At 38.2% G+C, this 14,865-nt stretch overlaps 1 protein-coding gene across 1 annotated transcript in view; it reads right to left on the bottom strand.

Moving 5' to 3' along the window:
* PTPRN2 (protein tyrosine phosphatase, receptor type, N polypeptide 2) overlaps positions 1–14,865 on the bottom strand; it is a 789,125-nt gene that overhangs the window by 621,645 nt on the left and 152,615 nt on the right. The window contains exon 3 of the mRNA XM_011941545.1: positions 1,519–1,621. Within this exon, the coding sequence (XP_011796935.1) occupies positions 1,519–1,621 (103 nt within the window). The remainder of the gene's footprint in view (positions 1–1,518; positions 1,622–14,865) is intronic.

Genomic DNA, 14,865 nt, shown 5'->3' on the forward strand with positions numbered 1-14,865 from the left:
AGAGGAAGGAAGGAAGGTAGGTAGGTTGGTACCAATGTCAAAGCCTATGTATTTAAAACAAAGATAACATACCATTTTTCATAATAAAACTGGCACTGTTTTAAATAATCAAAACTGGCAATTTTTTCAAATGACCACGTTTAACGTTTAGAAGGCACAATCCAGGCGCCTCTCCAGGGTTGCTGCTGAGTTTGATTTCTCAGAGGCAGGTCCTCCCTGGATTCTCCTCTCGGTGGCGCTCTTTCCTCCCACGTTGGACAGCTTCTGTTTGCCCCGCTCTGCACCCCCAGACTGAGGAGGAGCCATCCCTTGCTTGGTGCTCCCAATTCTCCAGCCCTCTGTTGCTTGCCCGTCTGGGGCCGCCCAACCCATCCCTATACTTGATGGAGTTCAAGGTCCCTGGGGCGGTGCACAGCGCCCCCAGTGGAATTTAGAGAGGAGTACAAGGAGTTTGAACACATCCAACATGAACATGGAAATTCAACACAGCTCAAGTTGGAAACATTTTGGTGGGTTTTTGTTTGGTTTCCTACAGGAAAGACTTAGAGTATAACAGCACATTCTCTTTGATAAAGGAGGTATTAAAGGTAGATACACCAGGCACAGAAGCACAAAGACGCGGCCCCTGCCCTCAGTGTGCGCCGTGTGCTGGGGGTCGGTTACCAGTTCTCCACACATTCTCACTCTTTTGATCCTGCCAGGACACTTAATTGCTTTCCGTATCAGATGGACATGGGCATGAAAGCGGCTATCTAAATTTTGTGTTACTGGAATCTTTCTGACTAAAGACTATGGCTCTAGAATAGTCTCTCTGTCAGGGAAAAACGGACTTTGCAAACTAAACCTTTAGGAAACGTCATTTTCATGTGTTCTTTTTTTTTTTAAACATGAAAAATAGCACGATGGCTCAGGAATCCAACAGTGCCAGCGTTCTTACTGTGTATTTGTCTTTAAACTAATTTTTTAACCTCCCTATGTCTCAATTTCCTCACTTTCAAGAATGGGTATGACATTAGTACATGGTATGTATGACATTACCGGATAGTTTATATGACATTAGTAATCACCACATAGTTTAAGTACAAAATAAGAGAAATGGAACGATATATTTAGCTCAGTATAGGTTGCTCTGCTCTGGGAAAGGACGATAAAGACTTTCACAATTCCATTCTGCTTTTTGTCTAAAGCAAAAATAATTTCTTAGAAATGGGAATTCTCGACTTATCTGCTTTTGATCAAGGCCTTGAAGATGCAGGATTTTTCTAAGAGTCTCATGGAAAAATGAAGAACCCCTGGGCATGTCTCAATGAAAACGGCACCTCACTGGAGGGTCACCCCAGTATCTCTTTCTCTCATGGGAACCAACCTTTTCCTTACAGATATCCTAACTTTCTGAAACGTCTGCACCAGAAAGATAGTGGGTTCTTTGCTGCATTAAAACAAACGAACAAATCCTAAGTGTAATGGCTATGGGCTGTGTCCCGGGAGCAAGGGGCAGCAAGCCACATCCACACTTACCTGGCTGGGCCGGACGCTTCAGGATGCCTCAGGTAGGTTTTGGGGAGGTCTGCAAGTTCCTGGTCCATCACATACTGAGTATAGTCATCCTGCCACGTGAAACCTGTGGACAAAAGTTGCAAAACCTGTGTCATCGTTTTGGAAGTTTAGCCAAAGCTCTTGCTCCAGTCTCGTAAGTAGTTGCATTTCACCATCACGTTGATGGTCCCATCAGCAAAGTAAGGCTCCCTCTCACTGCAGTTTATCAAGAAGATCTTCTCCTTACAGAAATTCCCACTTTCTGAAACTTCTAGGCCAAAAAGAAAACTGATGCTCTTCTGCATTAATAATAATAATACAAAGACTTGGGTGAGCGTGGAGAAAGATGGCCAAATAGAAGCCTCCAGTGATCATCCTCCCTGCAGGAACACCAAATTGAACAACTGTCCACACAGAAAAGCACCTACATAAGAACCAAATTTCAGGTGAGTGGTCACACTACCTGGTTTTAACTCCATATCATTGAAAGAGGCACAGAGGAAGGTAGGAAAGATCATTTGGAATTGCTGATTCACCCCTTACCCATCCCCCTGCAGTGGCTGTGTGCCCCAGAGACAGAACGCGTATGCACTTGGGAGAGAGAGCGCAGTGATTGTGGGACTGTGTACTGGAACTCGGTGCTGCCCTGTCACAGTAAAAACAACATGCAGCCAGTGCCCATGGAGGGAACATTTAGACCAGCCCGAGACAAAGGGGTACCTCTGTGTGGTCAGAATCTGAGTTCTGACAAGCCTCACCACCATGAGCTAAAGTGCTCTGGGGTCCTAAATAAACTTGAAGGCTGTCTATGATAGAAGACCTACAATTCCTGGGCAAGTCCTGGTGTTGTGCTTGGCTTGGAGCCACTGGACTTGGGGTGCACACAACCTAGTGAGGTACCAGCTAGGGCAACTAAGGGTGCTTGTGTCACCCCTCCCTCAACCCTAGGCAGCCCAGCTCACAGCTCCAAAAGAGCCTCCTTCCTTCCATTTGAGAAGAGAGGGAAGAGTAAAGAGGACTTTATCTTACAACTTGGATAACTGCTCAGCCAAAGTAGGATAGGGTACTGGGCAGAGTCATGAGGCCCCGATTCCAGGCTCTACCTCCCAGGTGACATTTCTAGACACATCCTGGGTCAAAGGAAAATCCACTGCCTTGAAGGGAAGGTCCTAGTACTGGAAGGATTCATCATCTCCCGACTATAGAGCCCTTTGGCCCCAAATAATCAACAGTGGTGCCCGGCAGTACCCCATGGGCCTTGGGTGAGACTCAGATGTCCTGGCTTCAGGTCTGACCCAGAACAGTCCCAGTGGTGGTGGCCACAGAGGTGCTTGTGTCACCCCTCACCCAGCTCCAGGAATCTTAGGACAGAGTGAGAGAGATTCTCTGTTTGGGAGAATGTAAGAGAAAAAAAAAAGTATGCCTGGTAATCCACAAAATTCTTCTGGATTGTATCCAAGACTACCCAGGTGGTACTTCTATGAGTCTGAAAGAGTCATGAAATTACTGGGCTTTGAGTGTCCCCTAAAGCAGATATGGCTGCAGGGATTAAAAACTTAGATGACAACACCAAAGTCCCTTCAATTACCTGGAAAGCTTTCCTAAGAAGGGTGAGTACAAACAAGCCCAGATTTTAGAGACTTCAATAAATACCTAACTCAGACACCGACAAACATCCAAGAGCATCAAGACCATCCATGAAAACATGACCTCACCAAATGAACTAAGTCAGGCACCAGGGACCAATCCTGGAGGGACAGGGATAGATATGTAACCTTTCAGACAAAGAATTCAAAATAGTTGTTTAAAAAAAATTCAGTGAAATTCAAGATAACACAGAAAAGACAAACAGAATCCTATCAGATAAACTTAACAATGAAATTGAAATGGTTAAAAACAATCATGCAAAATCTCTGGAGTTGAAAAATGTAACTGACCCAGACGGAATGCCTCAGACTCTCTTGACAGCAGAGTTGACCAAGCAAGACAAAGAATTAGTGAGCTTGAAGACTGGCTATTTGAAAATATTCAGTCAGAGGAGACTAAAGAAAAAAGGATTTTAAAAAATGAAGCACAACTGCATTATCTAGAAAATGGCCTCAAAAAGAGAAATCTAAGATTTATCACCCTTCAAGAGGAGGGAGAGAGAGAAAGGGGGAGAAAGTTTACTCGAAAGGATAATAATGAGAACTTCTTGAGACTAGAGTAAGATGTCAATGTTCAAGTGTAAGAAGACTATAGAACACTAAACAGATTCAACCCAAACAAGACTACCTCACAACATTTAATTATCAAACTCCCAAAGGTGAGGAATGAAGAAAGGATCCTAAAAGATGCAAAAGAAAAGAAACAAAGAAAAAAACACACAATGGAGCTCCAGTACGTCTGGCAGCAGACTTTTCAGTGGAAACTTTACAGGTCAGGAAATAGTGTCATTGTTATTTAAAGTGTTAAAGGAAAGAAATCCTTTTATTCTGAAATTGTATATCCAACAAAAATGCATTTCAAATATGAAGGAAAAATGCCTTCCCAGACAAACAAAAGCTGAAGGATTCCAACAACACCAGACCTGTCCTATAAGAAATGCTAAAGGAATTTCTTCAGTCTGAAATAAAAGAATGTTAGTGAGCATTAAGAAATCATCTGAAGGTACACAACTCACTGGTAGTAGTAAGTACACAGAAAAACAGAATATCATAACACTGTAATCGTGGTGTGTAAACTGCTCATATCTAGAGTTAAAAGACTAAAAGATGAACTGATCAAAAATAACTCCAACAACTTTTCAGATATAAAGATATAAATAGAAACAACAAAAAGTTAAAAAGTAGGGGGATGAAGCTAAAGTGTAGAGTTTTTATTAGTTTTCTCTGTGCTGGTTTGTTAGCTTGCTTATGCAATCAATGTTAAGTCGTCATCCATTTAAAATAATGGGTTATAAGATGTTATTTGCAAGCCTTATTGTAACCTCAAATCAAAAAACATAAAACAGATACAACAAAAAGTAAAAAGCAAGAAATTAAAACATACCACCAAAGAAAATCACTTTCACTTAAAAAAAACAGTAAGGAAAGAAATAAGAAAGAGAAGACCACACAACAATCAGAAAACAACAAAATTGGCAAGAGTAAGTTCTTACCTATCAAAAATAACATTGAGTACACATGGACTAAACTCTCCAATCAAAAGACACAGAGTGGTTGAATGGATTTAAAAAAAAAAAAAAAAAGACCCATTCATCTGTTGCCTACAAGAAACACACTTTACCTATAAAGAAAAACATAGACTAAAAAAATAAAGGGATGGAAAAGATAATCCATGCAAACGGAAACCAAACAAGAGCAAGAGTAGCTATACATGTATCAGACAAAATAGATTTCAAGACAAAACTACCAAAAGAGACAAGGTCATAATGATAAAGGGGTAAATTAAGCAAGAGGACATGACAATTGTAAATATATATGTACCCAATACTGGAGCATCCAGATATATAAAACAAATTTTATTAGAGTTAAAGCAAGAGACAGACCCCAATACAATAACAGTTGAAGACTTCCACGTGCCACTTTCAGCACTGGACAGAGATTATCCAGACAGAAATTCAACAAAGATATATCAACCAAGCTGCACTACTGACCAAATGGACCTAATTGACATTTACAGAACATTTCATTCAATGGCTTTGAAATCCACATTCTTCTCCTCAACACATGAATAATTCTCAAGAACAGCCCATACATTATGGCAACAAAATGCATCTTTAAAAATTCAAAAACAAACTGAAATTACATCAAGTATCTTCTCTGACCACAACGGAATTAGAAATCAGTAACAGGGAAAATTCTGGAAACTATACAAACACATGGAAATTAAACAATACACTTCTGAATGACCAGTGGGTCAATGAATAAATTAAGAAGAAAATTTAGAGATTTCTTGAAACAAATAATAATACAAACACAACATACCAAAAACCTGTGGGACGCAGCAAAAGCAGTACTAAGAGGAAAGTTTATAGCTATAAACACCTACATCAAAAAAAAAAAATAGAGAAAACCCTCAATCTATTGATGCATCTTAAAGAACTAGAAAAGAGCAAACCAAACCCAAAATTAGTAAAAGAAAAGAAATAATAAAGATCAGAGCAGAAATAAATGAAGTGGGAATGAAGAAAACAATACAAAAGATCAATGAAAACAAAACATTGGTTTTTGAAAAGATAAACGAAATCGACAAACCATTATCCAGACTAAGAAAAAAGGAGAAAAGAGCCAAATAAATAAAATCAGAGATGAAAAAGGAGACATTACAACCAGTACTGCAGTAATTCAAAGGATCATTAGAGGCTACTAGGAGCAACTACATGCCAGTAAATTAGAAAACCCAGGAGAAATAGACAAATTCTTAGACACATAGAACCTACTGAGACTGAACCATGAAGAAATCCAAAACCTGAACAGATCAATAACAAATAATGAGATTGAAGCTGTAATAAAGTCTCCAAGCAAAGAAAAGCCTGGGACTTGATCACTTCACTGCTGAATTTTACCAAATATTTAAAGAAGAACTTTACTCAAACTATTCCAGAAGACAGAGGAAGAGGAAATACCTCCAAATTCATTCCATGAAGCCAGTATTACCCTGATACCAAAACCAAAGACATATCAAAAAATAAAACTACAGGCCAATATCCCTGATGAATATTGATGCAAAAATCGTCAACAGTTGTTAACTGTCCTGGAGACAGGACAGTCTCTTCAATAAATGGTGCTGGGAAAACTAGATAACCACATGCAGAAGAACGAAACTAGACTCCTATCTTGTCGTATACAAAAATCACATAAAAATGGATTGAAGACTAAATCTAAGACCTCAAACTATGAAATGACTACAGGAAAACATTGGGAAAACTCCCCAGGACATTGAATAGTGTAAAGATTTCTTTAGTAATACCCTATAAGCACAGGCAGCCAAAGCAACTTGAGTAATGCTCCACAAGCACAGGCAACCAAAGCAAAATTGGACAGATGGGATCACATCAAGTTAAAAAACCTCTGCACAGCAAAGGAAACAATCAACAAAGTGAAGAGACACCCACAGAATAGGAGAAAACATTTGCAAAGTATTCATCTGACAAGGGATTAATAACCAGAATATATAAAAAGCTCAAACAACTCTGTAGAAAAAATTTTGATAATCTAATTTAAAATGGGCAAATAGATATAGCTCTGAATAGACATTTCTCAAAAAAGACATTCAAATGGCAAACAGGTATATGAAAAGATGCTCAACATCACTGATCATCAGATAAATGCAAATCAAAACTGCAATGAGATATCATCTCACCCCAGTTAAAATGGCTTTTGTCCAAAAGACAGGCAATAATAAATGCTGGTGAGGATATAGAATCCTCATACACACTGCTGGTGGAATTGTAAATTAGTACAACTATTATGGAGAGCAGTGTGGGGGTTCCTTAAAAAGCTGAAAATAGAGCTATAATATAATCTAGCAATCCCACGGCTAGGTTTATACCCACGGCCAGGTTTATACCCAAAAGAAAGGTAATCAGTGTATCAACTAGATATCCACACTCCCATGTTTATTGCAGCACTGTTAACAATAGCAAACATTTAGAAGCAACCTAAATGTCCATCAACAGACAAATGGATTTTTTAAAAATGTGGTACCTCTACAAAATGGAGAACTATTCAGCCATAAAAACGTAAGATTCTGTCCCTTGCAACAACATGGATGGAACTGAAAATCATTACATTAAGTGAAATAAGCCAGATATAGAAAGACAAATTTTGCATGTTCTCATCGATTTGTGGGAACTAAAAATTAAAACAACTGAACTTACAGAGATAGAGAATAGAACGATGGTTACCAGAAGGAAGTAACCATTGTTACTGGGAAGGAAATTGGCAGCGGGTGGGGGGTAAGTGGGAATGGTTAATGAGTACAAAAATATAGTTAAGTAGAATGAATAAGATCTGGTACTTGATAGCACAACAGGGTAACTACAGTCAACAATAATTATTGTACATTTAAAAATAACCAAGAGTATAACTGGATTATTTGTAACACAATGAAAGGATAAATACTTTAGGCGATGAATATCCCACTTACCCTGATGTGATTATTATGATTATATGCCTGTATCAAAATATCCCATGTATCCCATAAATATATACACCTCTGTACCCACAAAAATTAAAAATTAAAAACAAATAGAGGGAGAGACTTAATGGGTGCTGACTATGGCTGACAGCAAGGAGTCTTACACCAAATACAAGTTTAGTCAGAAGACAGATTTTTGTCTATTATGAAAAATGGAGACATCTTCCATCTACATGGAAATACTGTGGTCACAGCAAAGATACTCCTCATCCACAATGAGCACATAGTACCCACCACTCACCCACTCCTCTAACTGCCCACCACCGTATCTTAGGTATTTCGTTCTTCCTAACAAAATCTTAAAAGACAGCAATTGGAATGGAATAAGGGGTAGTGTTACCGTGAAAGCAATTATCATGGGGCTTAATGTACTGTATCCGGGAGCCAATTACATTATATTTATACTCAAATGTTATGACAAAGAGCTTCATAACAAGGGTGAAGTAGTTATGAAGGCAAAATCCATGTGATTATGCATTAATTACATGCACTGTGGATCACATGATAATTATGCTCAAAATTACCAAATAACTCTCAAGAATAATTATTATGCAATTTTTACATTTTAGATCTTATGGTAACACTTTAGCACTTAGAACTACCCCATGCAATTATCCATAATTATCTAATCACTAAATATCATGTAATTATAGAGATATATTTTTATGCCCTGTACAAAAACACATTACCAAAATCTTCAAATCAGGATGGCTCTGTGCTTGTGTGTATGTGTGTGTGTGTATGTGTGTGTGTGGCATAGGAAGTCCAGAACATGAGAAGAACCACATATTCTGAATGGAATTAAAAGAGCTCAGTAGATATAAGCTATCTTCATGAACACACAATTTTTTTCACATGCAAATCTAGATTTTAACAATTTTTAAATGTTATAGATGGCAAATTAAAGCAATTGTCATATTTCTAAATCTCAAAAGCCTAAATGGCATTACCCGAAGTGAAGAATGATAGGAAAATTCACCATTAGGATGGCCTCCAAGTTACTCTAAGCCACTCTAGTTGAAATGTATCACTTAGAGAACAGGTCGCTGACAGAACAGGCCCCACACTCACTGTTACCCAATTTAGGATTAAATGTACTTAATAATAACCAAGTTTATCCCATTTGCCAAAGCAACTTAAAAACACCCACTATGAAATGTACTTTTGTTTATATAGCTACTTCTGATCCATTCTCGGGAGTATCCTCAATTGAAAGCACATTTGCAATGTTAGTATAATATCTATTATTGTGGATTTAGAAAATAAGGATATTTTGACCATGCCATTCCTAAAAAGGATTGTCTTAATATTAATATTTATCAGGAAGCAGAAAATCAATGGCACAAAAAGAACTTTCCATGAAAAAAATCATTTATAAAACTTAAATAACTTAAATTTACAATTTTTATCTGAAAAGCATGTAAGTCTGAGTTATGTCAACTTTGGGATCTATGATAAGGGCTCAGTTCTTCCAGAACAACAGTCGGTCAACTACTCCCAATCATCTGTATTGAGCAGTCTGACAAGGGCTCAGTTTTTCCAGAACAACAGTCAGTCAACTACTCAGAATCATCTGTAAGGAGCAGTCTGACAAGGGTTCAGTTCTTCCAGAACAAGTCAGTCAACTACTCAGAATGCTCTGTACTGAGCAGTCTGACAAGCGCTCAGTTCTTCCAGAACAACAGTCGGTCAACTACTCAGAATCATCTGTACGGAGCAGTCTGAGAGGACCCTGTATCCCTTAGCCCAGCCATCTCAGCCTTCCTGGAAGTCAGAAGAAACTGTGCTCTAAGACATAAAAAACAAACACAACAATGCATAGATATGGGAGCTTAAGCATCTCCTATGAACTTCTGTCCGTGGCATATCTTGGAGAAAATATAACCCTGGGAAGAAGGAATCCACTTCTAGAGATGACATACTTCTTCCCACTAAGTACAACTAGAATCTCTGAGCATACGTAAAACAAGCATAAGACTCTGAAGGATGGCAATAAGAAGGAAGAGCAGAGAAGGACACAGTGGTGGATTCCCTGGGTTTTCTTTCTGTCTCATGTACCTCAGACTTGGAGTTAAAGAGGGCAGCAATCTGGAAACACCAACGTGTATACACATACACACACACACACACACACACACACACAAAACACAAAACTAAAGCAGCCTCTCTCTAATCAAGGAGTCAGGAAAGAATCAACTCAGCAAGACAGAAAAATATTAGATATTAACAGCTCTACTCCAGCAAAACACCACAGAAAAACATATAGCCTCCCCCTACCCATGCCAACAAAGGCCAAGTGGGAGTCTAGACTTCCTCTTTCATGAGGCTGTAATAAGGCCTCCCCCTAGCCCTACCAGCTAGTGTCAGAGAAGGCCAAGTAGGGATCCAGAACTTTCATCTCCATTGGGTTGTAATTACCACAACCCCTACAGTGTCAGCGGAGACCATCTGGGAAGTTGAAACTTCCACCCCTCTCCCTAAGCAAGCAGTAAAAAGACCCCACCCTCAGGTATCAACAGAGGCCTCCTGGGGAATCTAGACTTCCATCTCCACATGTCAGTTACAAGGAATTACCATCACCACCCCCTACCCCCATAAAGGCAGTGTTCAAAAAGAGACAGTTAAAATGCAAAGTTTAAATGAGATCCAGAATCATGACATAATACAAAAATGTCCAGATTTCAACAGAAAATAACTGGTCATACAAAGAACAAAGAAGATGACAAAAGAAATAGAAAAGAGACAATCCACAGAAACCAACACTGGGATGACTGAGATGTTACAATTGCCTAAGAAAGATTTTAAACCAGCTATGATAAAAATGCTTCAATGAGCAATTATGAACACACTTGAAACAAATGAAAAAGTAGGATGTCTCAGAAAATAGATGATAAAAATAAAAGCCAAATTGAAATATTATTACTGAAAGATACAATAATCAAAATAAAAATCTCAGTGGATGCACATAACAGAAGGATGGAGAGACAAAGGAAAGAATCAGTGAACTGAGGATAAAACCATAGGAATTAGTCAATGTCAACAACACAGAGAAAACAGTAAAAAAAATTGATAAAGCTTCAGCAACTGCAGGGCTATAGCCAAAGATATAATATTCATGCTATCAGAGTTTCAAAAAGAGGACAGAAAGAAGACAAGATGACAGGTGTGAAAAGGTATTCAGAAAAGTAATGGCTGAAAACTTCTCAAGTTTGGAAGAAACACGAACCTAAAAATTTAAGAAGCTAAACATACTCCAAATAGGGTAAACCCAAATCTCCTCCAAGACACATAATAATTAAGTTTCTGAAAACCTACAAAGAAAAATCTTGACAGCAGCCAGAGAAAAATGACACCTTACCTACAAGGAAAACACAATTCAAATGACAGGGGATTTCTTATCAGAAACAATGGAGGCCACAAGGAAATAGCACATTTTTCAAGTGCTGAAAGAAAAATATGTCAACCCAGAATCCCACAGGTCTATCAATCCAGATACCCAGTGAAGGTATCCTTCAGGAATAAGGGGGAAATAAAGATATCCCCAGGTAAAGGAAAATTGTGTTTTTCACCAGACCAACTCTGAAAGAATAACTAAATTTATGTCTCTATGTAGAAGAGAAATATAAAAAAAGGAATTTTGGAGCATCAGGAAGAATGCAAGAACATGACAAACAACATGAGTCAGTACAGTAAGCATTCCTTCTCTTGAGTTTTATGCTTGACAGTTCAATCAAACATCATACCACTGTCTGATGTCCTTTTAAATGCACATAGAGGAAATATTTAAACAATTATAATATAAATGAGGGGATAAGTAAAATGTCATAAAGGAAGGAAAAGTTTCTATATTTCACCCAAACTGGTAACATTATGACACCAGTAAACTTTAATAAGTTAGGAATATGTATATGAATATTATATCTAGAACAATAACTAAAAGAAAACTATCAAAGACATACACTCAAAAACACTATAGATAAAGTGGATTTCCAAAAACATTAAAGTAACTCAAAGGAAGGGAAGAAGAAACAAAGAAACAAAAAAGACAGGAACAAGTAGAAAATAAAAAGTTAAATGAGTTTTAAATCCTAACATATTAATAATTACATTAAATGTAAATGGGCTAAATATGACAACAAAAACACACTGGCTGAGTGGATTTTTTTAAAAAAAGACTCAACTATATACTATATGAAACTCATTTTGAATAAAATGATATAGGAAGGTTGAAAGTAAAAATATTTTAAAAAATATATCATGTAAGTATTAATGAAAGGACAGAAGCCATGGCTATATTAATATCAGATAAGTTAATATTTAGAGTAAAGAAAATGGCTGCAGAGAAGGGAATTACAGAGTGATAAATAGGTCAACCCACTAAGAATATATAGCAATCCTATATATGAATTATATAGATAGAGCAACTAAACAAAAAATCAACAAAGATAGAAAAGAACTCAACAATATCATTAATCAACAGGACCTAATGACTATTTATGGAACACCGTACCCAACAAGAGCAGAGTATATGTTCTTTTCAATTGCCCATGGAACACATACCATGATAGACTTAATGCTGGGTCATAAAACATACTTCGGCAAAATTATAATCATTCAGAGTGTGTTCTCTGACCACAATATAGTCAAGGTAGAAATCAATAACAGAAAGATAATGAAAATATCCAAACACTTGGAAATTAAACAACACGTTATGAAATAATCCATGGGTCAAAGAGAAGATAATACATTACATGTAATTCAAATAAAAGCACAACATATCAAAATTCATGGCACACACAGTTAAAACTGTGCTAAGTGAAATTTTTAGCACTAAATGCCTACACTAAAAAAGACGGCCCTACTGGAGCACTTTTGCCAGTGGCCCCCACCACCCTGCCAGGGCACTTTTGCCAGCAACCACCAATGGGGCAGTTTGGCTGGTGGCCCCTGATGGAGTGCTTTGGCCAGCAGCCTAGCTGCACCTTGACCTCCCAGTGAAGCTGGTACTAAACCTCAAGGGGCCAGAGGACACACCCACAGGCCTGATCCCAGCTCACCAGGGTTAGAACATATAGCCCAGGAGTGCTGAGCTGAACCTCGGCCCTATGAAAAAATTCAGAAACAAAGCCAATCAACTATATCCAACTTACACAACATCAAAACTCTTATGAGAAATAAGGAACATAAAAACAAAAAGCTCCATCCCCAGGACAGCAACTTCAAAAGGATAAAAGAACATCAGCACTCACAGATGAGAAAAAAAAAACAAAACAAAACACAAGAACTCTGGCAATTCGAAAAGCCAGAGTGTCTTCTTGCCTACAAATGAACACACTAGCTGCCCAGCAATGGTTCTTAATCAAACTGAAATGACAGACATAGGATTCAGCGTCTAGATGGCAAGGAAGCTCAATGAGATACAGGAGAAAGTTGAAACTCAATCCAAGGAAATGATTTGAGAGTTGAAATACAACATAGCCATTTTAAGAATAACCAGACTGAACTTCTGAAATTGAAAAATTCAATATAAGAATTTCATAATAAAATTGGAAGCATTAACATCAGAATAGACAAGGCTGAGAAAATAATTTTAGAGCATAAAGGCAGCTCTTTCAAATCAACACAGGCAGACAAACATAAAGAAAAAAAGACTGTTAAAAAATGAATAAAACCTCTGAAAAGTACGGGATTATGTAAAAAGACCAAACCCATGACTCACTGGCTTTTCTGAAAGAGAAGGAGAGAGAGTAAGCAACTTGGGAAACATATTTGAGGATACAGTCCATGAATCCTGGCTGGGCGCGGTGGCTCAAGCCGGTAATCCCAGCACTTTGGGAGGCCGAGGCGGGTGGATCACGAGGTCAGGAGATCAAGACCATCCTGGCTAACATGGTGAAACCCTGTCTCTACTAAAAATACAAAAATCTAGCCGGGTGTGGTGGCAGGCGCCTGTAGTCCCAGCTACTCGGAGGCTGAGGCAGGAGAATGGTGTGAACCCGGGAGGCGGAGCTTGCAGTGAGCCAAGATCGCGCCACTGCACTCCAGCCTGGGTGACAGAGCGAGACTCCATCTCAAAAAAAAAAAAAAAGAAAAAAGAAAAAAAAGAAAAATTTCCCAGTGTCACTAGAGGTTGACATGATATTCAAGGAATTCAGAAAACCTCTGTGAGATACTATATAAGATGACCATCCCCAAGGCACACGGTCATCAGATTCTCCCAGGTTGATGTGAAAGAAAAACTATGAAAAGCAGCTAGAGAGAAAGAGCAGGTCACTTACAAAGAGAACATTTAAGGATAACAGCAGACATTTCAGAAAAAACCTTACAAGTCAGAAGACACTGGGGGCCCTATTTTCAGCATCCTTAAAGAAAAAAATTTCCAATCATGAATTTCACATCCCACAAAACTAAGCACCATAAGCAAAGAAGGAAAAATCCTTTTTAGACAAGTGAACACTAAAGGAATTTACTATCATTAGACCTGCTTTACAAAGATCCTGAAGGGAGTGCTAAACACGGAAACTAAAGAAAGATACCTGCCTCCACAAAAACACAAATACGTAGCTCACTTGCACTATAAAGCAACTATACAATCAAGTTTACATGAAAACCAGCTAATGACACAGGATTAAATCCTTACATATCAATATTAACCTTGAATGTAAACAGGCTAAACACCCACTTAAAAGGCATCGATTTACAAGTTGGATAAAGAAGCAAGACCCAACTGTCTGCTGTCTTCAAGAACCCATCTCACATGTAATGACACACTTTGGCTCCAAGTAAAGGGATGGAGAAAGATCTATCTTGTAAATGGAAACCAACAAAGAGCAGAGGTTGCTATTCTTATTTCAGATGAAGCAGATTTTAAACCAGCAATGATCAAAAAGAACAAAGAGGGGCTTTACATCGTGAAAAAGGGTTCAATTCAACAAGAAGACTTAACTACCCTAAATATTTATGCACCCAACATAGGGGCACCCAAATTCATAAAACAAGTTCTTAGAGACCTATGAAGAGATATAGATAAACACAATAATAGGGGGAGACTTCAATACCCCACTGACAGCATTAGACAGATCACAGAGGCAGAAAACTAACAAAGATATTCTGGACTCAAACTCAACCCTTGATCAACTGGGTCTT

The sequence above is a fragment of the Colobus angolensis genome, unplaced genomic scaffold (assembly GCF_000951035.1).
Source record: "Colobus angolensis palliatus isolate OR3802 unplaced genomic scaffold, Cang.pa_1.0 Scaffold2, whole genome shotgun sequence".
Classification (NCBI taxonomy): domain Eukaryota; kingdom Metazoa; phylum Chordata; class Mammalia; order Primates; family Cercopithecidae; genus Colobus; species Colobus angolensis.